A 21086-nucleotide genomic window follows, 5' to 3' on the forward strand; every position below is an offset into this window, starting at 1 on the left:
GCAACTAAATATGGACAAAATGCAACAATCAAGATTAATTACAAGTTAACTGTTGACTAATTGTGATTAATTTTGATCAACTACAAGTTTATTATGGACAAAATGCGATCAAGCCAGATTAACTGTGAGGTTAACTATAGACAATGCGATTAATCCCGATTAATTAAAATTTACCTATGAAAAAAATGAACAAAATGCGATGAATTATGTTTATATAGAAGTTAACTGTAGACAGTGCGATTAATCGTGATTAACTACAAGTTAACATAACTAATTGCAACTAAATATGGACAAAATGCAACAATCAAGATTAATTACAAGTTAACTGTTGACTAATTGTGATTAATTTTGATCAATTACATGTTAATTATAAACCAAATGCGATCAAAAATGTGATTAATCCCAATTAATTACAATTTACTTATGGACAAAATGCAATTGATCACGATTAATCACAAGTTAACAATGGACAAAATGCGAGAAATTATGTTTAAATACAAGTTAACTATAGACAATGCGATTAATCATGATTAACTACAAGTTAACTTAACCAATTGCAACTAAATATGGACAAAATGCAACAATCAAGATTAATTACAAGTTAACTGTTGACTAATTGTGATTAATTTTGATCAACTACAAGTTTATTATGGACAAAATGCGATCAAGCAAGATTAACTGTGAGGTTAACTATAGACAATGCGATTAATCACAATTAATTACAATTTACCTATGAACAAAATGCAATTAATCATGTTTATATACAAGTTAACTGTAGACAGTGAGGTTAATCATGATTAACTACACGTCAACCTAACTCATTGCAAGTAAATATGGACTAAATGGACTCCCGGATGAAGTTTTGTCTCAATTCCTGTGAGAATCCTGCTTGTGACTGAAGCATTAAGGGGTGGGGGCTGGTTAGCTTAGCTGCAGGTAGCATCCGTGGGCAGATAATACTGTATCATCCCTTTCCTTTTCGACCTTAACAGGTCTTCACGTCAAAGAAATGCTATTAATCACGCATTCTTTACTCAAATGAGGGATTAGGCAGAAACGTTTGCAAATTGTCCTGGAACACTTTTTGTTGGACTCTTAAAATGTGGACTTCCAGGTGAGTGTGTGGCGTGGAGCAGGTGTCGCTCCCCCCGGCGTGGGAAAAGACGATAAGGGTGCAGGTGTGAGCCGTGAGGTCATCAGACCTGCACAAAACCAGCGAGCGCCGTGGTCCTGCGTGGGAGTCCTCCAGGTGGAGCCGATCAGACCGCTCGGAGACATGTGGGCCTTCCTGGCGCTCGCCCTGGTGGCGGTGGTGGTGGCGACGTCGTCAGAAGTGAACCAGGAGACGATCATCGCCAGAGGGAAACTTCTGGTGAGTCTACTTTGGGGATTGGGGTTCCATGTCTTGCCACCGGGTGACTGTGGGTCTGGTCTGGTCTGGTCTGGTCTGGTCTGGTCTGCAGGCCCCCAGCGTGGTCGGGTGAGGCATCAAGAAGATGCCCGAGCTGCGTGACTTCCTGATGGAGCGCTGGGCGCTGTAGTATCCTTCCTCTCCAGCACGGAGGAGCTCAGAAAATCATTTCTTCACTGACTGTCACTTGTTGCTAGGCAGATTTCACCCATGGTCACGTATTGTTATGTTTTGCTGCAGAAAGTACATTGTTTGAAACACGGAAATGTGAAAAAGTGACATCATGGTTAAATAAGTGACAGCATGGTGAAAAAAGTGACATCATGGTGGAAAAAGTGACATTGTGGTGAAAAAAGTGACACCATGGTGAAAAAAGTGGCATCGTGGTGGAAAAAGTGACAGCATGGTGAAAAAAGTGACATAGTGGTGAAAAAAGTGACATTGTGGTGAAAAAAGTGACATCATGGTGAAAAAAGTGACATTGTGGTGAAAAAAGTGACATCCTGGTGAAAAAAGTGGCATCGTGGTGGAAAAAGTGACAGCATGGTGAAAAAAGTGACCATGGTGAAAAAAGTGACACCATGGTGTAAAAAGTGACATCATGGTTAAAAAAAAAGTGACACCATGGTGAAAAAAGTGACATCATAGTTTTAAAAAAGTGACATCATGGTGAAAAAAGTGACAACATAGTGAAAAAAGTGACACCCTGGTGGAAAAAGTGACATTGTGGTGGAAAAAGTGACACCATGGTGAAATAAGTGACAGCATGGTGAAAAAAGTGACATTGTGGTGAAAAAAGTGACAGCATGGTGAAAAAAGTGACAGCATGGTGAAAAAAGTGACATTGTGGTGGAAAAAGTGACATCGTGGTAAAAAAAAAGTGACACCATGGTGAAAAAAGTGACATCATAGTTAAAAAAAAGTGACCATGGTGAAAAAAGTGACATCATAGTCAAAAAAGTGACACCCTGGTGGAAAAAGTGACATCGTGGTGGAAAAAGTGACACCATGGTGAAATAAGTGACAGCATGGTGAAAAAAGTGACATAGTGGTGAAAAAAGTGACATCATGGTGAAAAAAGTGACATTGTGGTGAAAAAAGTGACAGCATGGTGAAAAAAGTGACATCGTGGTGGAAAAAGGGACATTGTGGTGAAAAAAGTGACATCATGGTAAAAAAAAGTGACACCATGGTGTAAAAAGTGACATCATGGTGAAAAAAGTGACATCATAGTTAAAAAAAAAGTGACCATGGTGAAAAAAGTGACACCATGGTGTAAAAAGTGACATCATGGTGAAAAAAGTGACATCATAGTGAAAAAAGTGACACCCTGGTGGAAAAGTGACATCGTGGTGGAAAAAGTGACACCATGGTGAAAAAAATGACATCATGGTAAATATTAAAATGCCATTTGTTGTTCGTGTTGCAAAATATCTTTGTCAAACTATGCTAGTTATTATGTTATTAACGTGTTATTACTCATAATCTTGTTAAAATCTCCCTAACTTGTCGCATTCACTTGTGCTGCAAAATGTTGTGTCTAACTATTGTTCTATGTATTTGTATTTAGTCTGACTACTTTACTTGTTATACTCTTCACGCTGTATAGTTTTTATGTTACTAACCTGTGCTACTAATGTAGTACATTTGTGTTTGTCTAACTATTATAGTTTTTACGTTGTCAATGTTTTATTTTGAAAATCCACAAACTTGTCCAAAACGTTTGTGCTGAATTTGTTTGTGTTGAACTATTATAGTTTTTATGTTGTTAACGTTTTATCCTTCTTAACCAGCCCCTCCCCCAACTTGTCAACATCTCCCCAAACGTTTGTTCTATGTTGTGCTTCAATTTGTACTTAGTCTGACTACTACTTGTTGTACTATTCATGTTTTATAGTTCTTATCTGGATGATGTCACTGATCACAAAATGTCATTTAGAATAACTTAAAAACTGTAACGGCACACTTAGTGGTAGTACTTAGTAGTAGTAGAGTTGTATTTAGTGGTAGTACTTAGTAGTAGTGGTGTAGTTAGTGGTAGTAATTAGTAGTAGTGGTGTATTTAGTGGTAGTACTTAGTAGTAGTGTTGTATTTAGTGGTAGTACTTAGGAGTAGTGTTGTATTTAGTGGTAGTACTTAGTAGTAGTGGTGTAGTTATTGGTAGTAATTAGTAGTGGTGGTGTAATTAGTGGTAGTACTTAGTAGTGGTGTACTCAGTGATAGTACTTAGTAGTAGTGGTGTACTTAGTGGTAGTGCTTAGTAGTAGTGGTGTACTTAGTGGTAGTACTCAATGGTAGTGGTGTACTTAGTGCTAGCACTTCTTAGTAATGTTGTACTTAGTGGTAGTACTTAGTAGTAGTGGTGTACTTAGTAGTAGTACTTTGTAGTAGTGGTGTACTTAGTGGTAGTACTTAGTAGTAGTGGTGTACTTAGTGATAGTATTTAGTAGTGGTGAACTTAGTGGGAGTACTTAGTAGTAGTGGTGTACTTATGTTAGTACTTAGTAGTAGTGGTTTACTTAGTGGTAGTACTTAGTAGTAATGGTGTACTTAGTGGTAGTACTTAGTATTAGTGGTTTACTTAGTGGTAGTACCTAGTAGTAGTGGTGTACTTAGTGGTAGTACTTAGTAGTAGTTGTGTACTTAGTAATAGTGATGTACATTAGTCAACAAACAGACTTATGACCAATGTGTATTAGTCAACAAACAGACTTATGACCAATGTGCATTAGTCAACAAACAGACTTATGACCAATGTGCATTAGTCAACAAACAGACTTATGACCAATGTGCATTAGTCAACAAACAGACTTATGACCAATGTGCATTAGTCAACAAACAGACTTATGACCAATGTACATTAGTCAACAAACAGACTTATGACCAATGTGTATTAGTCAACAAACAGACTTATGACCAATGTGTATTAGTCAACAAACAGACTTATGACCAATGTGCATTAGTCAACAAACAGACTTATGACCAATGTGCATTAGTCAACAAACAGACTTATGACCAATGTACATTAGTCAACAAACAGACTTATGACCAATGTGTATTAGTCAACAAACAGACTTATGACCAATGTGTATTAGTCAACAAACAGACTTATGACCAATGTGCATTAGTCAACAAACAGACTTATGACCAATGTGCATTAGTCAACAAACAGACTTATGACCAATGTACATTAGTCAACAAACAGACTTATGACCAATGTGCATTAGTCAACAAACAGACTTATGACCAATGTGCATTAGTCAACAAACAGACTTATGACCAATGTGCATTAGTCAAAAAACAGACTTATGACCAATGTGCATTAGTCAACAAACAGACTTATGACCAATGTGCATTAGTCAACAAACAGACTTATGACCAATGTGCATTAGTCAACAAACAGACTTATGACCAATGTGCATTAGTCAACAAACAGACTTATGACCAATGTGCATTAGTCAACAAACAGACTTATGACCAATGTGCATTAGTCAACAAACAGACTTATGACCAATGTGCATTAGTCAACAAACAGACTTATGACCAATGTGCATTAGTCAACAAACAGACTTATGACCAATGTGCATTAGTCAACAAACAGACTTATGACCAATGTGTATTAGTCAACAAACAGACTTATGACCAATGTGCATTAGTCAACAAACAGACTTATGACCAATGTGTATTAGTCAACAAACAGACTTATGACCAATGTGCATTAGTCAACAAACAGCGCCCTCTAGTGGTTTAGTCTCCTTGCAACACTGTTATTACTTTCCTTGATCCTGTTTCCCCTCCCAGTCACAACCTGGAATACGACTCCTCGGAGGAGACCAATCCCAGGTTGATGTTTTATAACGAGAAGGACGAGATGGTGAAGGTAAGTCCTGAATGTGAGGAAATAAGACGTGAATAATACGTGTGGACAAACAGAAAGAAAAGTGTTTTTTTTCTCAGTTTGTCCTGAATCACAACATTTGTTTGGATTTAATAGCAACTTATTGATTGTTCTTCTTCTGTTGATTATTGGCTGTTTGATGCAGGGGTGTCCTAACTTTCTCCACTGAGGGGCACACATTGGAAAATGAAAACAAGCGGGGGCCATTTTTATATTTTTCATTTTCAAGATCAAAACAATATATTGATTTTCACATTTTTATTTGTTTATTTACCTTTAGGGCTCCCCTAATGTTTAGTCCTGGGCACCTGGAAGAGTCTCAGTCATTACATTTTTAAAAATAAGTCATGATTTTTTTTTAGTCAACCCTAAAATTTCTAGATCCAATTCAGATCTATCGGTGGACACAAAGTTTTATTTGTTTTCCATCTTTTATTTTGTCTTTGTAAAAGAAACCCCTGTTTTTATGGCAAAAAATACAAAATACGCAAAATATTAACCCCTTTTGATGCTTTTTGCCAACTTTTTAAAAAGTTGAATAAGTGGGAAGAAAAAGAATGTGAGTTTTGATGCTTTTTGCCAACTTTTTAAAAAGTTGAATATTTGAAGAAAAAAAGAAAATCTGACTTTTGATGCTTTTTGCCAACTTTATTAAGAGTTGAATATTTGAAGAAAAAAGAATATATGACTTTTGATGCTTTTTGACAACTTTTTAAAAAGTTGAATACTTTGAAGAAAAAAGAATATGTGACTTTTGATGCTTTTTGTCAACTTTTTTAAAAAGTTGAATATTTGAAGAAAAAAATAATGACTTTTGATGCTTTTTGACAACTTTTTAAAAAGTTGAATACTTTGAAGAAAAACGAATATGTGACTTTTGATGCTTTTTGTCAACTTTTTTAAAAGTTGAATATTTGAAGAAAAAAGAATAATGACTTTTGATGCTTTTTGTCAACTTTTTTAAAAAGTTGAATATTTGAAGAAAAAAATAATGACTTTTGATGCTTTTTGACAAGTTTTTAAAAAGTTGAATACTTTGAAGAAAAAAGAATATGTGACTTTTGATGCTTTTTGTCAACGTTTTTAAAAGTTGAATATTTGAAGAAAAAAGAATAATGACTTTTGATGCTTTTTGACAACTTTTTAAAAAGTTGAATACTTTGAAGAAAAAAGAATATATGACTTTTGATGCTTTTTGTCAACTTTTTTAAAAGTTGAATATTTGAAGAAAAAAGAATATATGACTTTTGATGCTTTTTGTCAACTTTTTTAAAAGTTGAATATTTGAAGAAAAAAGAATATATGACTTTTGATGCTTTTTCACAACTTTTTAAAAAGTTGAATACTTTGAAGAAAAAAGAATATGTGACTTTTGATGCTTTTTGTCAACTTTTTTAAAAAGTTGAATATTTGAAGAAAAAAATAATTTGTGACTTGATGCTTTTTGCCAACTTTTTAAAAAGTTGAATAATATTTTTCATTTTCAAGATCAAAACAATATATTGATTTTCACATTTTTATTTGTTTATTTACCTTTAGGGCTCCCCTAATGTTTGGTCGTGGGCACCTGGAAGAGTCTCAGTCATTACATTTTTAAAAATAAGTCATGATTTTTTTTTAGTCAACCCTAAAATTTCTAGATCCAATTCAGATCTATCGGTGGACACAAAGTTTTATTTGTTTTCCATCTTTTATTTTGTCTTTGTAAAAGAAACCCCTGTTTTTATGGGAAAAAATACAAAATACGCAAAATATTAACCCCTTTTGATGCTTTTTGCCAACTTTTTAAAAAGTTGAATAAGTTGGAAGAAAAAGAATGTGAGTTTTGATGCTTTTTGCCAACTTTTTAAAAAGTTGAATATTTGAAGAAAAAAAGAATATCTGACTTTTAATGCTTTTTGACAACTTTTTTAAGAGTTGAATATTTGAAGAAAAAAGAATATATGACTTTTGATGCTTTTTGACAACTTTTTAAAAAGTTGAATACTTTGAAGAAAAAAGAATATGTGACTTTTGATGCTTTTTGTCAACTTTTTTAAAAAGTTGAATATTTGAAGAAAAAAATAATGACTTTTGATGCTTTTTGACAACTTTTTAAAAAGTTGAATACTTTGAAGAAAAAAGAATATGTGACTTTTGATGCTTTTTGTCAACTTTTTTAAAAGTTGAATATTTGAAGAAAAAAGAATAATGACTTTTGATGCTTTTTGACAACTTTTTAAAAAGTTGAATACTTTGAAGAAAAAAGAATATATGACTTTTGATGCTTTTTGTCAACTTTTTTAAAAGTTGAATATTTGAAGAAAAAAGAATATATGACTTTTGATGCTTTTTGTCAACTTTTTTAAAAGTTGAATATTTGAAGAAAAAAGAATATATGACTTTTGATGCTTTTTGACAACTTTTTAAAAAGTTGAATACTTTGAAGAAAAAAGAATATGTGACTTTTGATGCTTTTTGTCAACTTTTTTAAAAAGTTGAATATTTGAAGAAAAAAATAATTTGTGACTTGATGCTTTTTGCCAACTTTTTAAAAAGTGGAATAATATTTTTCATTTTGAAGATCAAAACAATATATTGATTTTCACATTTTTATTTGTTTATTTACCTTTAGGGCTCCCCTAATGTTTGGTCCTGGGCACCTGGAAGAGTCTCAGTCATTACATTTTTAAAAATAAGTCATGATTTTTTTTTAGTCAACCCTAAAATTTCTAAATCCAACTCAGATCTATCGGTGGACACAAAGTTTTATTTGTTTTCCATCTTTTATTTCGTCTTTGTTAAAGAAACCCCTGTTTTTATGGCAAAAAATACAAAATACGCAATTTATTAACCCCTTTTTTTCCAAAATGATTTGATTAATCACAAGTTAACAATGGACAAAATGTGATTAATTGGTCTTTTGAATTCATTTTGATTAATTTTAGCAATAGTAGGTGTGCATGAAATAAACTAATTTTCCAGTCCCATGTTGGGTGTACATCTTGATAAGGTACACTTATTACACACATTAAAAAAATAACGTTAGTTACTTTTTGTTAATTACATGTTAACTATGAACAAAATGCGATTAATCATGTTTATATACAAGTTAACTGTAGACAATGCGATTAATCATGATTAACTACACGTTAACCTAACTCATTGCAAATAAATTTAGACAAAATGCAACATTCCAGATTAATTACAAGATAACTATTGACAAATTGTGATTCATTTTGATCAATTACAAGTTAATTATGGATAAAATGCGATCAAGCCCGATTAACTGCGAGTTAACTATAGACAATGCGATTAATCCCGATCATTTACAATTGACCTATGAACAAAATGCAATTAATCATGTGTATATACAAGTTAACTGTAGACAGTGCGATTAATCATGATTAACTACACGTCAACCTAACTAATTGCAACTAAATATGGACAAAATGCAACATTCAAGATTAATTACAAGTTAACTGTTGTCTGATTGTGATTAATTTTGATCAATTACAAGTCAATTATGGACAAAATGCAATCATGTGATTATTCTCAATTAATTACAATGTACTTATGGACAAAATGCAATTGATCACGATTAATCACAAGTTAACAATGGACAAAATGTGATTAATTGGTCTTGTGAATTCATTTGGATTAATTTTAGCAATGGTAGGGGTTAGGGATGTCCGATAATGGCTTTTTGCCGATATCCGATATTCCGATATTGTCCAACTCTTTAATTACCGATACCGATATCAACCGATACCGATATCAACCGATATATGCAGTCGTGGAATTAACACATTATTATGCCTAATTTGGACAACCAGGTATGGTGAAGATAAGGTACTTTTTAAAAAAAATTAGTAAAATAAGATAAATAAATTAAAAACATTTTCTTGAATAAAAAAGAAAGTACAACAATATAAAAACAGTTACATAGAAACTAGTAATGAATGAAAATGAGTAAAATGAACTGTTAAAGGTTAGTACTATTAGTGGAGCAGCAGCACGCACAATCATGTGTGCTTACGGACTGTATCCCTTGCAGACTGTATTGATATATATTGATATATAATGTAGGAAGCAGAATATTGATAACAGAAAGAAATGGGGGGAGGGAGGTTTTTTGGGTTGGTGCACTAATTGTAAGTGTATCTTGTGTTTTTTATGTTGATTTAATAAAAAAATTTTTTTTTAAAAACCCCCCAAAAAACAACGATACAGATAATAAAAAAACCGATATATTACATTTTAACGCATTTATCGGCCGATAATATCGGCAGGCCGATATTATCGGACATCCCTAATTACAAGTTAACTGTTGTCTAATTGTGATTAATTTTGATCAATTACAAGTCAATTATGGACAAAATGCAATCATGTGATTATTCTCAATTAATTACAATGTACTTATGGACAAAATGCAATTGATCACGATTAATCACGATTAATCACAAGTTAACAATGGACAAAATGTGATTATTGGTCTTGTGAATTCATTTGGATTAATTTTAGCAATGGTAGGGGTTAGGGATGTCCGATAATGGCTTTTTGCCGATATCCGATATTCCGATATTGTCCAACTCTTTAATTACCGATACCGATATCAACCGATACCGATATCAACCGATATATGCAGTCGTGGAATTAACACATTATTATGCCTAATTTGGACAACCAGGTATGGTGAAGATAAGTTACTTTTTTTTAAAATTACTAAAACAAGATAAATAAATTAAAAACATTTTCTTGAATAAAAAAGAAAGTACAACAATATAAAAACAGTTACACAGAAACTAGTAATGAATGAAAATTTGTAAAATTAACTGTTAAAGGTTAGTACTATTAGTGGAGCAGCAGCACGCACAATCACGTGTGCTTACGGACTGTATCCCTTGCAGACTGTATTGATATATATTGATATATAATGTAGGAAGCAGAATATTGATAACAGAAATAAATGGGTGGAGGGAGGTTTTTTGGGTTGGTGCACTAATTGTAAGTGTATCTTGTGTTTTTTATGTGGATTTAATAAATAAATTTAAAAAAAAAAAAAAAAAAAAAAAAACAACGATACAGATAATAAAAAAAAACGATACCGATAATTTCCGATATATTACATTTTAACGCATTTATCGGCCGATAATATCGGCCATCCCTAATTACAAGTTAACTGTTGTCTAATTGTGATTAATTTTGATCAATTACAAGTCAATTATGGACAGAATGCAATCATGTGATTATTCTCAATTAATTACAATGTACTTATGGACAAAATGCAATTGATCACGATTAATCACGATTAATCACAAGTTAACAATGGACAAAATGTGATTATTGGTCTTGTGAATTCATTTGGATTAATTTTAGCAATGGTAGGGGTTAGGGATGTCCGATAATGGCTTTTTGCCGATATCCGATATTCCGATATTGTCCAACTCTTTAATTACCGATACCGATGTCAACCGATACCGATATCAACCGATATATGCAGTCGTGGAATCAACACATTATTATGCCTAATTTGGACAACCAGGTATGGTGAAGATAAGGTACTTTTTAAAAAAAATTAGTAAAATAAGATAAATAAATTAAAAACATTTTCTTGAATAAAAAAGAAAGTACAACAATATAAAAACAGTTACACAGAAACTAGTAATGAATGAAAATGAGTAAAATTAACTGTTAAAGGTTAGTACTATTAGTGGAGCAGCAGCACGCACAATCATGTGTGCTTACGGACTGTATCCCTTGCAGACTGTATTGATATATATTGATATATAATGTAGGAACCAGAATATTGATAACAGAAATAAATGGGGGGAGGGAGGTTTTTTGGGTTGGTGCACTAATTGTAAGTGTATCTTGTGTTTTTTATGTTGATTTAATAAAAAATAAATAAATAAATAAATAAATAAATAAAAACCGATACAGATAATAAAAAAACCGATACCGATAATTTCCGATATATTACATTTTAACGCATTTATTGGCCGATAATATCGGCAGGCCGATATTATCGGACATCCCTAATTACAAGTTAACTGTTGTCTAATTGTGATTAAATTTGATCAATTACAAGTCAATTATGGACAAAATGCAATCATGTGATTATTCTCAATTAATTACAATGTACTTATGGACAAAATGCAATTGATCACGATTAATCACGATTAATCACAAGTTAACAATGGACAAAATGTGATTGTTGGTCTTGTGAATTCATTTGGATTAATTTTAGCAATGGTAGGGGTGCAGAAAAAAACTTGATTCCCATTTGAATCATGATTCGTTTTCACTCCAATTCTAAATCGGTTTGTAAATTTCAAAAAGATAGATTAAAAAAATAAATTTTTAGGAAAATATTTGTTATAAGGATCAATTTTTAATAAGATGTTTGATGTTTGACCAGAAGTTCTAACCTCTTTTGAAAAAGGTACTTTATAATTATACCAGATAGTACGCTGGTTTGAATCAAAAATCGGTTCCGAATCGAATGGTCACCCCAGGAATCAGATTGGGATCCAATGGTTATGTCCCCAAATATTCACACCTGCACGTTTGTGTGTCAGAGTGTTCCCGTGAAGGACATGACGGCGGACGACATGAGCCGCCTGCTGGACTCTCTGGGCTTCTACAAGCGGACCCAGAAGGGGGAGGAAGTCCCGGACCAGTTCCAGCACTTGCCCCTGCTAGTCCCCAGGGACGAGCTCTGACCTGGACAAACGCGTCCCGCCCTCAGCATTCATGACGGATGAGACCTCAAGGCTCCCAAAAAGACCCGGTCCTGTTCCGAAGACCCGCTGGGCCCCGATGCACTTTGTCCGAGGTCTGAATATAAATGTTACACAACAAGCAGACGGGTGTCCCAACTGTGCTTTGTGCTAGCATTCACACGTGCTTTTATACACCAATCATATATTTAAGCTTATTCTTCGTCCTCTCCAGGTTTTCCCTTGACAAATACCAAAAATTCCCAGATTTCCCAGAATTCCAGGTTTTCCAGGACATTCTTCCCCATTCAAAATGAATTGGCCATTTTTTCAAACTTCCACCATTTCCACATTTTTCAACCTGTTTGCACCGTTCCACCTTCAACACATTCCACCATCCTGGAAATTTTAACTTCTTTTTTTCCAAGTTAAAAAAAATTCCAGGATTTTCCAGAATTCCTGGTTTTCCAAAGCCCTATTTCCACCCTTTTTCCTGGAGACTACTCCTTCCACATTTTTCAACCCACTTCAACCGTTCCACCGTCAAAACATTCCTCTTAATCAGGACAAAAGACAAAGTTGTTTTTTTAACTGGAAAAATTCCCGGTTTTCCCGAAATTCCAGGAATTCCGTAATACCATTTCTCAATTCAACATGTTACTACTTTAACATTTCTCGACCGATTTGAAGAATTTCAACACCAACCATTTCAACTCATTCAGCCCGTTCAAGTTTTTTACCATTTAAATTTTCTTTCTTGAAAAATTCCAGGATTTCAGTTCAACTTCAGCATTGGAACATTCACACATTCAAATCTAGTTATTCGTCATCTCCAGATTTTGGCGCGCTCTACCTTCCACATTTTTCACCCGATTCAAACCGTTCCAACTTCAAACTGTTCAGCCTCTTCGGGAATCCCGGGCTGTCCCTTGACATATTCCAAAAATTCCCAGATTTCCCCGAATTCCAGGTTTTCCGGGACATTTTTCCCATTCAAAATGATTTGGCCATATTTCAAACTTCCACCATTTCCACATTTTTCAACCTATTCAAACCATTCCACCTTCAACACATTCCACCATCCTGGAAATGTAAACTTCTCTTTTTCCAAGTTAAAAAAAAAATCATAGGATTTTCCAGAATTCCTGGTTTTCCAAAGCCCTATGTCCACCCTTTTTTCTGGCAACTACTCCTTCCACATTTTTCAACACATTTCAACTGTTCCACCGTCAAAACATTCTTCTTAATCAGGACAAAAAACAAAGTTGTTTTTTGAACTGGAAAAACTCCCCGTTTTCCCGAAATTCCAGGAATTCCGTAATACCATTTCTCAATTCAACATGTTACTACTTCTACATTTCTCGACCGATTTGAAAAATGTAAACACAAACCATTTCAACTCAATCAGCCCATTCAATTTTTTTTTTTTTTTTACCATTTTCAATAAAATTCCCGCTTTTCCCAAAATTCCCATTGAAATCAATGGGACATTCTTCAAAGTTCCACAACTTCCACATTTTTCATCAGATTCAAACTGTTCCAACTTCTAAATATTCAGCCAATTTTGTGTTTACTTCAACAATTCTAAAAAAAAATTCCCGGATTTCCCATAATTAATTAATTTTATTTTTTTTTGCATTTTCCCCATTCAAATCCCCACATTCTACAACCCATTCAAAACATTCCACCTTTGACACATTCCACTATTCTGGAAATTCAAACTACCCTTTTTCCAAGTTCAAAAAAATCCCAGATTTTCCCGAAATTCCCTATTACCATTTACTACTTCAACATTTCTTGCCCGATTTAAACAATTCCAACACCAACCAATTCAGCTAATTCAGGACATTCATAGTCCTAATTATTTTCAAAAAATCCTGCTTTTCCCAAAACTACCAAATTTCCAGGAAGTTCCCATTGAAATGAATGGGACATTTGTCCAAGTTGCACAATTCCCACATTTTTCCAGCTATTCAAAGCATTCCAACATCAACACATTTCACTCATCCTGGACATTCAAACTAACATTTTCCCAAGTTCCAAACCAAATTCCAGTTTTCCTTGAAATTCAAACTCTTCAACATTCAAACCATTCCAACATTCAAACTAATCTTTCATTCATACCACATTCTGTCAGTATTTCAGTTCAACTTCAGCATTGGAGCGTTAGCATTGTCTTTGTTGACTCCCTTTAATCCCGTGTGCGCCTCCTGGTTCGCTAATCCGATTAGCGGCCTGCTTGTTGTCTTCATGCTCGTCCCGGTCTTGGTCTTCCACCATGCCGGTCTTCTACTCGCCTCTGTCAGAAAACCTCCGCGTCGGCCTGGCCCACGTGGGGAGTTCTGTCTGGACCAGCAACAGGACGGCGGAACACTTGGGCAAAGACCACGATGACCACTCTGGTAGGTTCTGTTGTTCGCCTCCACACCATAAAACACTCACCCCGCAGTTTGTGTTTTCTGCTGCCAATCAAAGAAATGCGAGAGAAAAATAGATTGTAAAATAGATTAAAAAATTGGTGAGAAAATGTCAAAAATGTTGCATATTTCAGAGAGAGAAAAAGAATATCTGTATATTAAAAAAACATTAAAAAGTTGGAGTTGTTCACATTTGAACCAATACAGTACCAATTCCCGGGATACCTGAGAATGGATACCGGTACTCAACGATACCAATTTTTGGTGAAAATTCTATTTTTTAATGTAACATTTAAAAACTATGATTACCATCTTCCATTTGAGTCTCATCTGCAATGCAGTTGCACTTCCAAACCATTAGATGGCAGTACTGTATAGTCTATTTCAGTGGTCACCAACGCGGTGCCCGCGGGCACCAGGTAGCCCGTAAGGACCAGATGAGTAGCCCGCTGGCCTGTTCTAAAAATAGCAGCACTTACCAGTGAGCTGCCTCTGTTTTTTAAATTGTATTTATTTACTAGCAAGCTGGTCTCGCTTTGCCCGACATTTTTAATTCTAAGAGAGACAAAATTCAAATAGAATTTGAAAATCCAAGAAAATATTTTAAAGACTTGGTCTTCACTTGTTTAAATAAATTCATTCATTTTTTTACTTTGCTTCTTATAACTTTCAGAAAGACAATTTTAGAGAAAAAATACAACCTTAAAAATGATTTTAGGATTTTTAAACACATATACCTTTTTACCTTTTAAATTCCTTCCTCTTCTTTCCTGACAATTTAAATCAATGTTCAAGTAAATGTATTTTTTTATTGTAAAGAATAATAAATAAATTTTGATTTAATTCTTCATTTTAGCTTCTGTTTCTTCGACGAAGAATATTTGTGAAATATTTCTTCAAATTTATGATTAAAATTTAAAAAAAATATTCTGGCAAATCTAGAAAATCTGTAGAATCAAATTTAAATCTTATTTCAAAGTCTTTTTAATTTCTTTTAAAAATTTTGTTCTGGAAAATCTAGAAAAAATAATGATTTGTCTTTGTTAGAAATATAGCTTGGTCCAATTTGTTATATATTCTAACAAAGTGCAGATTGGATTTTAACCTATTTAAAACATGTCATCAAAATCCTAAAATTAATCTTAATCAGGAAAAATGACTAATGATGTTCCATAAATTATTTTAAAATTTTTTTCAAAAAGATTCAAATTAGCTAGTTTTTCTCTTCTTTTTTTGGGTTGAATCTTGAATTTTAAAGAGTTGAAATTGAAGATAAACTATGTTTCAAAATTTAACTGTCATTTTTTTCGTGTTTTCTCCTCTTTTAAACCGTTCAATTAAGTGTAAATATCATTAATTATAAATAATAACAGAGTTAAAGGTAAATTGAGCAAATTGGCTATTTCTGGCAATTTATTGAAGTGTGTATCAAACTGGTAGCCCTTCGCATTAATCACTACCCAAGAAGTAGCTCTTGCTTTCAAAAAGGTTGCTGACCCCTGGTCTATCTGAACTAGTAAGTAGCTTTTTCCAGGATGCTGAATGTGTCATGTGGAGTCCTAAAAAGTGTTTATACTGTAAGTAGTGTGCGTATCACACAGCTGTTTAAACATACCAGTCATCTTCTTTGTAGTTCTCATTACCAAATTTTGCCATGTCAAATCGCTAATGCTAATTGTAGCCTGTCTACGGCAAATGCAAGAGAAAAATAGATTATAAAATAGATCAAATATATGTTTTCGAAAAAAAAATTTGTGAGGAAAACACATTTATATAATCAAAAATGTTGCATATTTCAGAGAAAAAAAACAATACTTGTTTATTAAAAAAAACATTTAAAAAGTTGTATATTTTCACATTTAAACCAATAGGGTACCAATTACCTGGGAATGGATACCAGTACTCAATCATACCAATTTTCTGTGAAAATTCTATTTTTTATTGTAACATTTAAAAATGAGCTGATTATGATAACTATCTTTGCAATGCAGTTGCACTTCCAAACCATTAGATGGCAGTACTGTATAGTCTATCTGAACTAGTAAGTAGCTTTTTCCAGGATGCTGAATGTGTCATGTGGAGTCCTAAAAAGTGTTTATACTGTAAGTAGTGTGCGTATCACACAGCTGTTTAAACATACCAGTCATCTTCTTTGTAGTTCTCATTACTGAAATTGGAGGTGTTGAGATTGCCATGTCAAATTGCTAATGCTAATTGTAGCCTGTCTAATATATGACTTTTGATGCTTTTTGCCAACTTTTAAAAATGTTGAATAATTTGAAGAAAAAAAAATTATGTGACCTTTGATGATTTTTGCCAACTTTTTAGAGTTGAATAATTTGAAGAAAAAACAAACATGTGACTTTTGATGCTTTTTGCCAACTTTTAAAAAATTGACTAATCTGAAGAAAAAAAGAATATGTGACTTTTGATGCTTTTTGCCAACTTTTTAAAAAGTTGAATAAGTTGGAAAAAAAATAAATGTGAGTTTTGATGCTTTTTGCCAACTTTTTAAAAAGTTGAATAAGTTGAAAAAAAAAAGAATGTGTGACCTTTGATGCTTTTTGCCAACTTTTAAAAAGTTGAATATTTGAAGAAAAAAAGTATATCTGACTTTTGATGCTTTTGGCCAACTTTTTAAAAAGTTGAATAATTGAAGAAAAAAAAGAATATACGACTTTTGATGCTTTTTGCCAACTTTTTAAAAAGTTGAATAAGTTGAAAAAAAGAATGTGTGACTTTTGATGCTTTTTGCCATCTTTTTCAAAAGTTGAATATTTGAAGAAAAAAATAATATATGACTTTTGATGCTTTTTGCCAACTTTTTAAAAAGTTGAATATTTGAAGAAAAAAATAATATGTGACTTTTGATGCTTTTTGCCAACTTTTAAAAAAGTTGAATATTTGAAGAAAAAAATAATATCTGACTTTTGATGCTTTTTGCCAACTTTTTAAAAAGTTGAATAATTGAAAAAAAAAGAATATATGACTTTTGATGCTTTTTGTCAACTTTTTAAAAAGTTGAATAACTTGAAGTAAAAACATGTGACTTTAAATGCTTTTTGCCAACTTTTTAAAAAGTTGAAGATTTTGAAGAAGAAAATGAATATGTGACTTTTGATGCTTTTTGCCAACTTTTTAAAAAGTTGAATAAGTTGGAAAAAAAATAAATGTGAGTTTTGATGCTTTTTGCCAACTTTTTAAAAAGTTGAATAAGTTGGAAAAAAAAAAGAATGTGTGACCTTTGATGCTTTTTGCCAACTTTTTAAAAAGTTGAATATTTGAAGAAAAAAAGAATATCTGACTTTTGATGCTTTTGGCCAACTTTTTAAAAAGTTGAATAATTGAAGAAAAAAAGAATATATGACTTTTGATGCTTTTTGCCAACTTTTAAAACAGTTGAGTAAGTTGAAAAAAAGAATGTGTGACTTTTGATGCTTTTTGCCAACTTTTTAAAAAGTTGAATATTTGAAGAAAAAAATAATATATGACTTTTGATGCTTTTTGCCAACTTTATAAAAAGTTGAATATTTGAAGAAAAAAATAATATCTGACTTTTGATGCTTTTTGCCAACTTTTTAAAAAGTTGAATATTTGAAGAAAAAAATAATATCTGACTTTTGATGCTTTTTGCCAACTTTTTAAAAAGTTGAATAATTGAAAAAAAAAGAATATATGACTTTTGATGCTTTTTGTCAACTTTTTAAAAAGTTGAATACCTTGAAGTAAAAACATGTGACTTTAAATGCTTTTTGCCAACTTTTTAAAAAGTTTAATATTTAATAAATGATAAATGATAAATGAGTTGTACTTGTATAGCGCTTTTCTACCTTCAAGGTACTCAAAGCGCTTTGACAGTATTTCCACATTTACCCATTCACACACACATTCACACACTGATGGCGGGAGCTGCCATGCAAGGCGCTACCAGCAGCCATCAGAGGCAAAGGGTGAAGTGTCTTGCCCAAGGACACAACGGACGTGACTAGGAAGGTAGAAGGTGGGAATTGAACCCCAGTAACCAGCAACACTCCGATTGCTGGCACAGCCACTCTACCAACTTCACCACGCCGTCCCTAAGACGAAGAAAAAAATAATTTGTGACTTGATGCTTTTTGCCAACTTTTTAAAAAGTTGAATAATTTGAAGAAAAAACCAAAACATATGACTTTTGATGCTTTTTGCCAACTTTTTAAAAAAGTTGAATAAATTGAAGAAAAAAAAATTATATATAACTTTGGATGCTTTTTGCCAACTTTTTTAAAAAGTTGAATAATTTGAAGAAAAAAAGAATATGGGACTTTTGATGGTTTTTGCCAACTTTTTAATAAGTTGAATAATCTGAAGAAAACAGAATATGTGACTTGATGCTTTTTACCAACTTTTAAAAAATTGACTAATTTGAAGAAGAAAAAGAATATGTGACTTTTGATGCTTTTTGCCAAATTTTTAAAAAGTTGAATAAATTGGGGGAAAAAGAATGTGAGTTTTGATGCTTTTTGCCAACTTTTTTAAAAGTTGAATATTTGAAGAAAAAAATAATATGTGACTTTTGATGCTTTTTGCCAACTTTTTAAAAGGTTGAATACTTTGAAGAAAAAAAGAATATGTGACTTTTGATGCTTTTTGTCAACTTTTTTAAAAGTTGAATAATTTGAAGTTAAAAAAAATGTGACTTTTGATGCTTTTTGCCAACTTTTTAAAAAGTTGAAGAATTTGAAGAAGAAAAAGAATATATGACTTTTGATGCTTTTTGCCAACTTTTTAAAAAGTTGAATAAGTTGGGGAAAAAAGAATGTGAGTTTTGATGCTTTTTGCCAACTTTTTAAAAAGTTGAATAAGTTGGGGAAAAAAGAATGTGAGTTTTGATGCTTTTTGCCAACTTTTTTAAATGTCGAATATTTGAAGACAAAAAGAATATATGACTTTTGATGCTTTTTGACAACTTTTTAAAAAGTTGAATAATTTGAAGAAAAAAATAATACGTGACTTGATGCTTTTTGCCAACTTTTCTAAAAGTTGAATAATCTGAAGAAAACAGAATATGTGACTTTTGATGCTTTTTGCCAATTTTTTAAAAAATTGAAGAATTTGAAGAAGAAAAAGAATATGTGACTTTTGATGCTTTTTGCCAACTTTTTAAAAAGTTGAATACGTTGGGAAAAAAAATAAATGTGAGTTTTGATGCTTTTTGCCAACTTTTTAAAAAGTTGAAGAATTGAAGAAAAAAAAAGAATATATGACTTTTGATGCTTTTTGCCAACTTTTTAAAAAGTTGAATATTTGAAAAAAATATATATCTGACTTTTAATGCTTTTTGCCAACTTTTTAAAAAGTTGAATACTTTGAAGAAAAAAAGAATATGTGACTTTTGATGCTTTTTGTCAACTTTTTAAAAAGTTGAATAACTTGAAGTAAAAAAATGTGACTTTTGATGCTTTTTGCCAACTTTTTAAAAAGTTGAATATTTGAAGAAAAAAATAATTTGTGACTTGATGCTTTTTGCCAACTTTTTAAAAAGTTGAATAATTTGAAGAAAAAACGAAAACATATGACTTTTGATGCCTTTTGCCAACTTTTTAAAAAGTTGAATAAATTGAAGAAAAAAAATAATATATAACTTTGGATGCTTTTTGCCAACTTTTTTAAAAAGTTGAATAATTTGAAGAAAAAACCAAAACATATGACTTTTGATGCCTTTTGCCAACTTTTTAAAAAGTTGAATAAATTGAAGAAAAAAAAATTATATATAACTTTGGATGCTTTTTGCCAACTTTTTTAAAAAGTTTAATAATTTGAAGAAAAAAAGAATATGTGACTTTTGATGCTACTTTCCAACTTCTTTCTCACACGAGTGTCCTTGCTGTTGCAGGGGTCAACGAGCTGGTGTCTCACCTTCCTCTGCAGATGTTGCTCTACTTCAACATGTTCTACTTCCCCTGCTGGTGGTTCTCCTCCGTCTTCATGCTGCAGTTGAAGGTCAGCTCAGTAACTGCAGCACTTTGCTCCACTTTGAAGGATCGGTCCTGATCGGGTCTTGACTTCCAGTACCAGTACCTCCCGGCGTACTACCAGGGTCTTCTCATCTCGGGCGTGGTCCTCCTGACGCTGGTGGAAGGGCTCAGACTCTACCTGGGTTACCTTGGCAACCTGCAAGAGAAGGTGAGTACTTCCACTGCCGTGCGTGAACGTTGTGTTGAAGTGGCGTCCGTCCTCAGGTCCCGGAACTGTCGGCCTTTTGGCTGCTGACGTTCCTGTTCCAGCTGCCGGTGCTTCTCTTCTTCCTGACGGACGAGGAGATCCTCATCCTGCCTCTGGAGCGGGCCGTCCACGCCCTCTACCTGACCTTCCTACTGGCCCAGATCCTGGCCGCCACCTTGGCGCTCCGGAGGATGACCCGCAAGCTCACTTTGCTCTTCCACCTGCGCCAGCTGGGAAAAGTGGACAGCTTGGGCCAGCGCTCCACGCCCGTGTGCGGCCTGACGTACCGCCGCAGCGTGTTGCCTGTGTCGCCCACCTGTGCCGCTTACCCCTGAACTATATTTGTATTATATTTTTAACGTACAACACAATTTCAACAGCAAAAAGCTGCCAAGGCCTTACTATTGAAATTACTTTGTTTATTATTATTCTCCATTTTTGAGGGCAGTACCTTACT

At 33.1% G+C, this 21086-nt stretch overlaps 1 protein-coding gene and 1 pseudogene across 1 annotated transcript; both read left to right on the forward strand.

The window, feature by feature from the left end:
* The first annotated feature begins 1215 nt into the window (after positions 1-1215).
* Positions 1216-12152, forward strand: LOC133631829 (selenoprotein M-like; annotated as a pseudogene).
* A 2096-nt stretch (positions 12153-14248) lies between these two features.
* Positions 14249-21083, forward strand: LOC133632156 (transmembrane protein 17A-like). The gene is made up of 4 exons (XM_062024429.1): positions 14249-14413; positions 20301-20407; positions 20477-20590; positions 20647-21083. Exons 1-4 carry the CDS (start codon positions 14290-14292, stop codon positions 20962-20964), a joined length of 663 nt encoding a protein of 220 aa, XP_061880413.1. The 5' UTR covers positions 14249-14289; the 3' UTR covers positions 20965-21083.
* The last annotated feature ends 3 nt before the right edge of the window (positions 21084-21086 follow it).

The sequence above is a fragment of the Entelurus aequoreus genome, linkage group LG17 (assembly GCF_033978785.1).
Source record: "Entelurus aequoreus isolate RoL-2023_Sb linkage group LG17, RoL_Eaeq_v1.1, whole genome shotgun sequence".
NCBI classification, from domain to species: Eukaryota; Metazoa; Chordata; class Actinopteri; order Syngnathiformes; family Syngnathidae; genus Entelurus; species Entelurus aequoreus.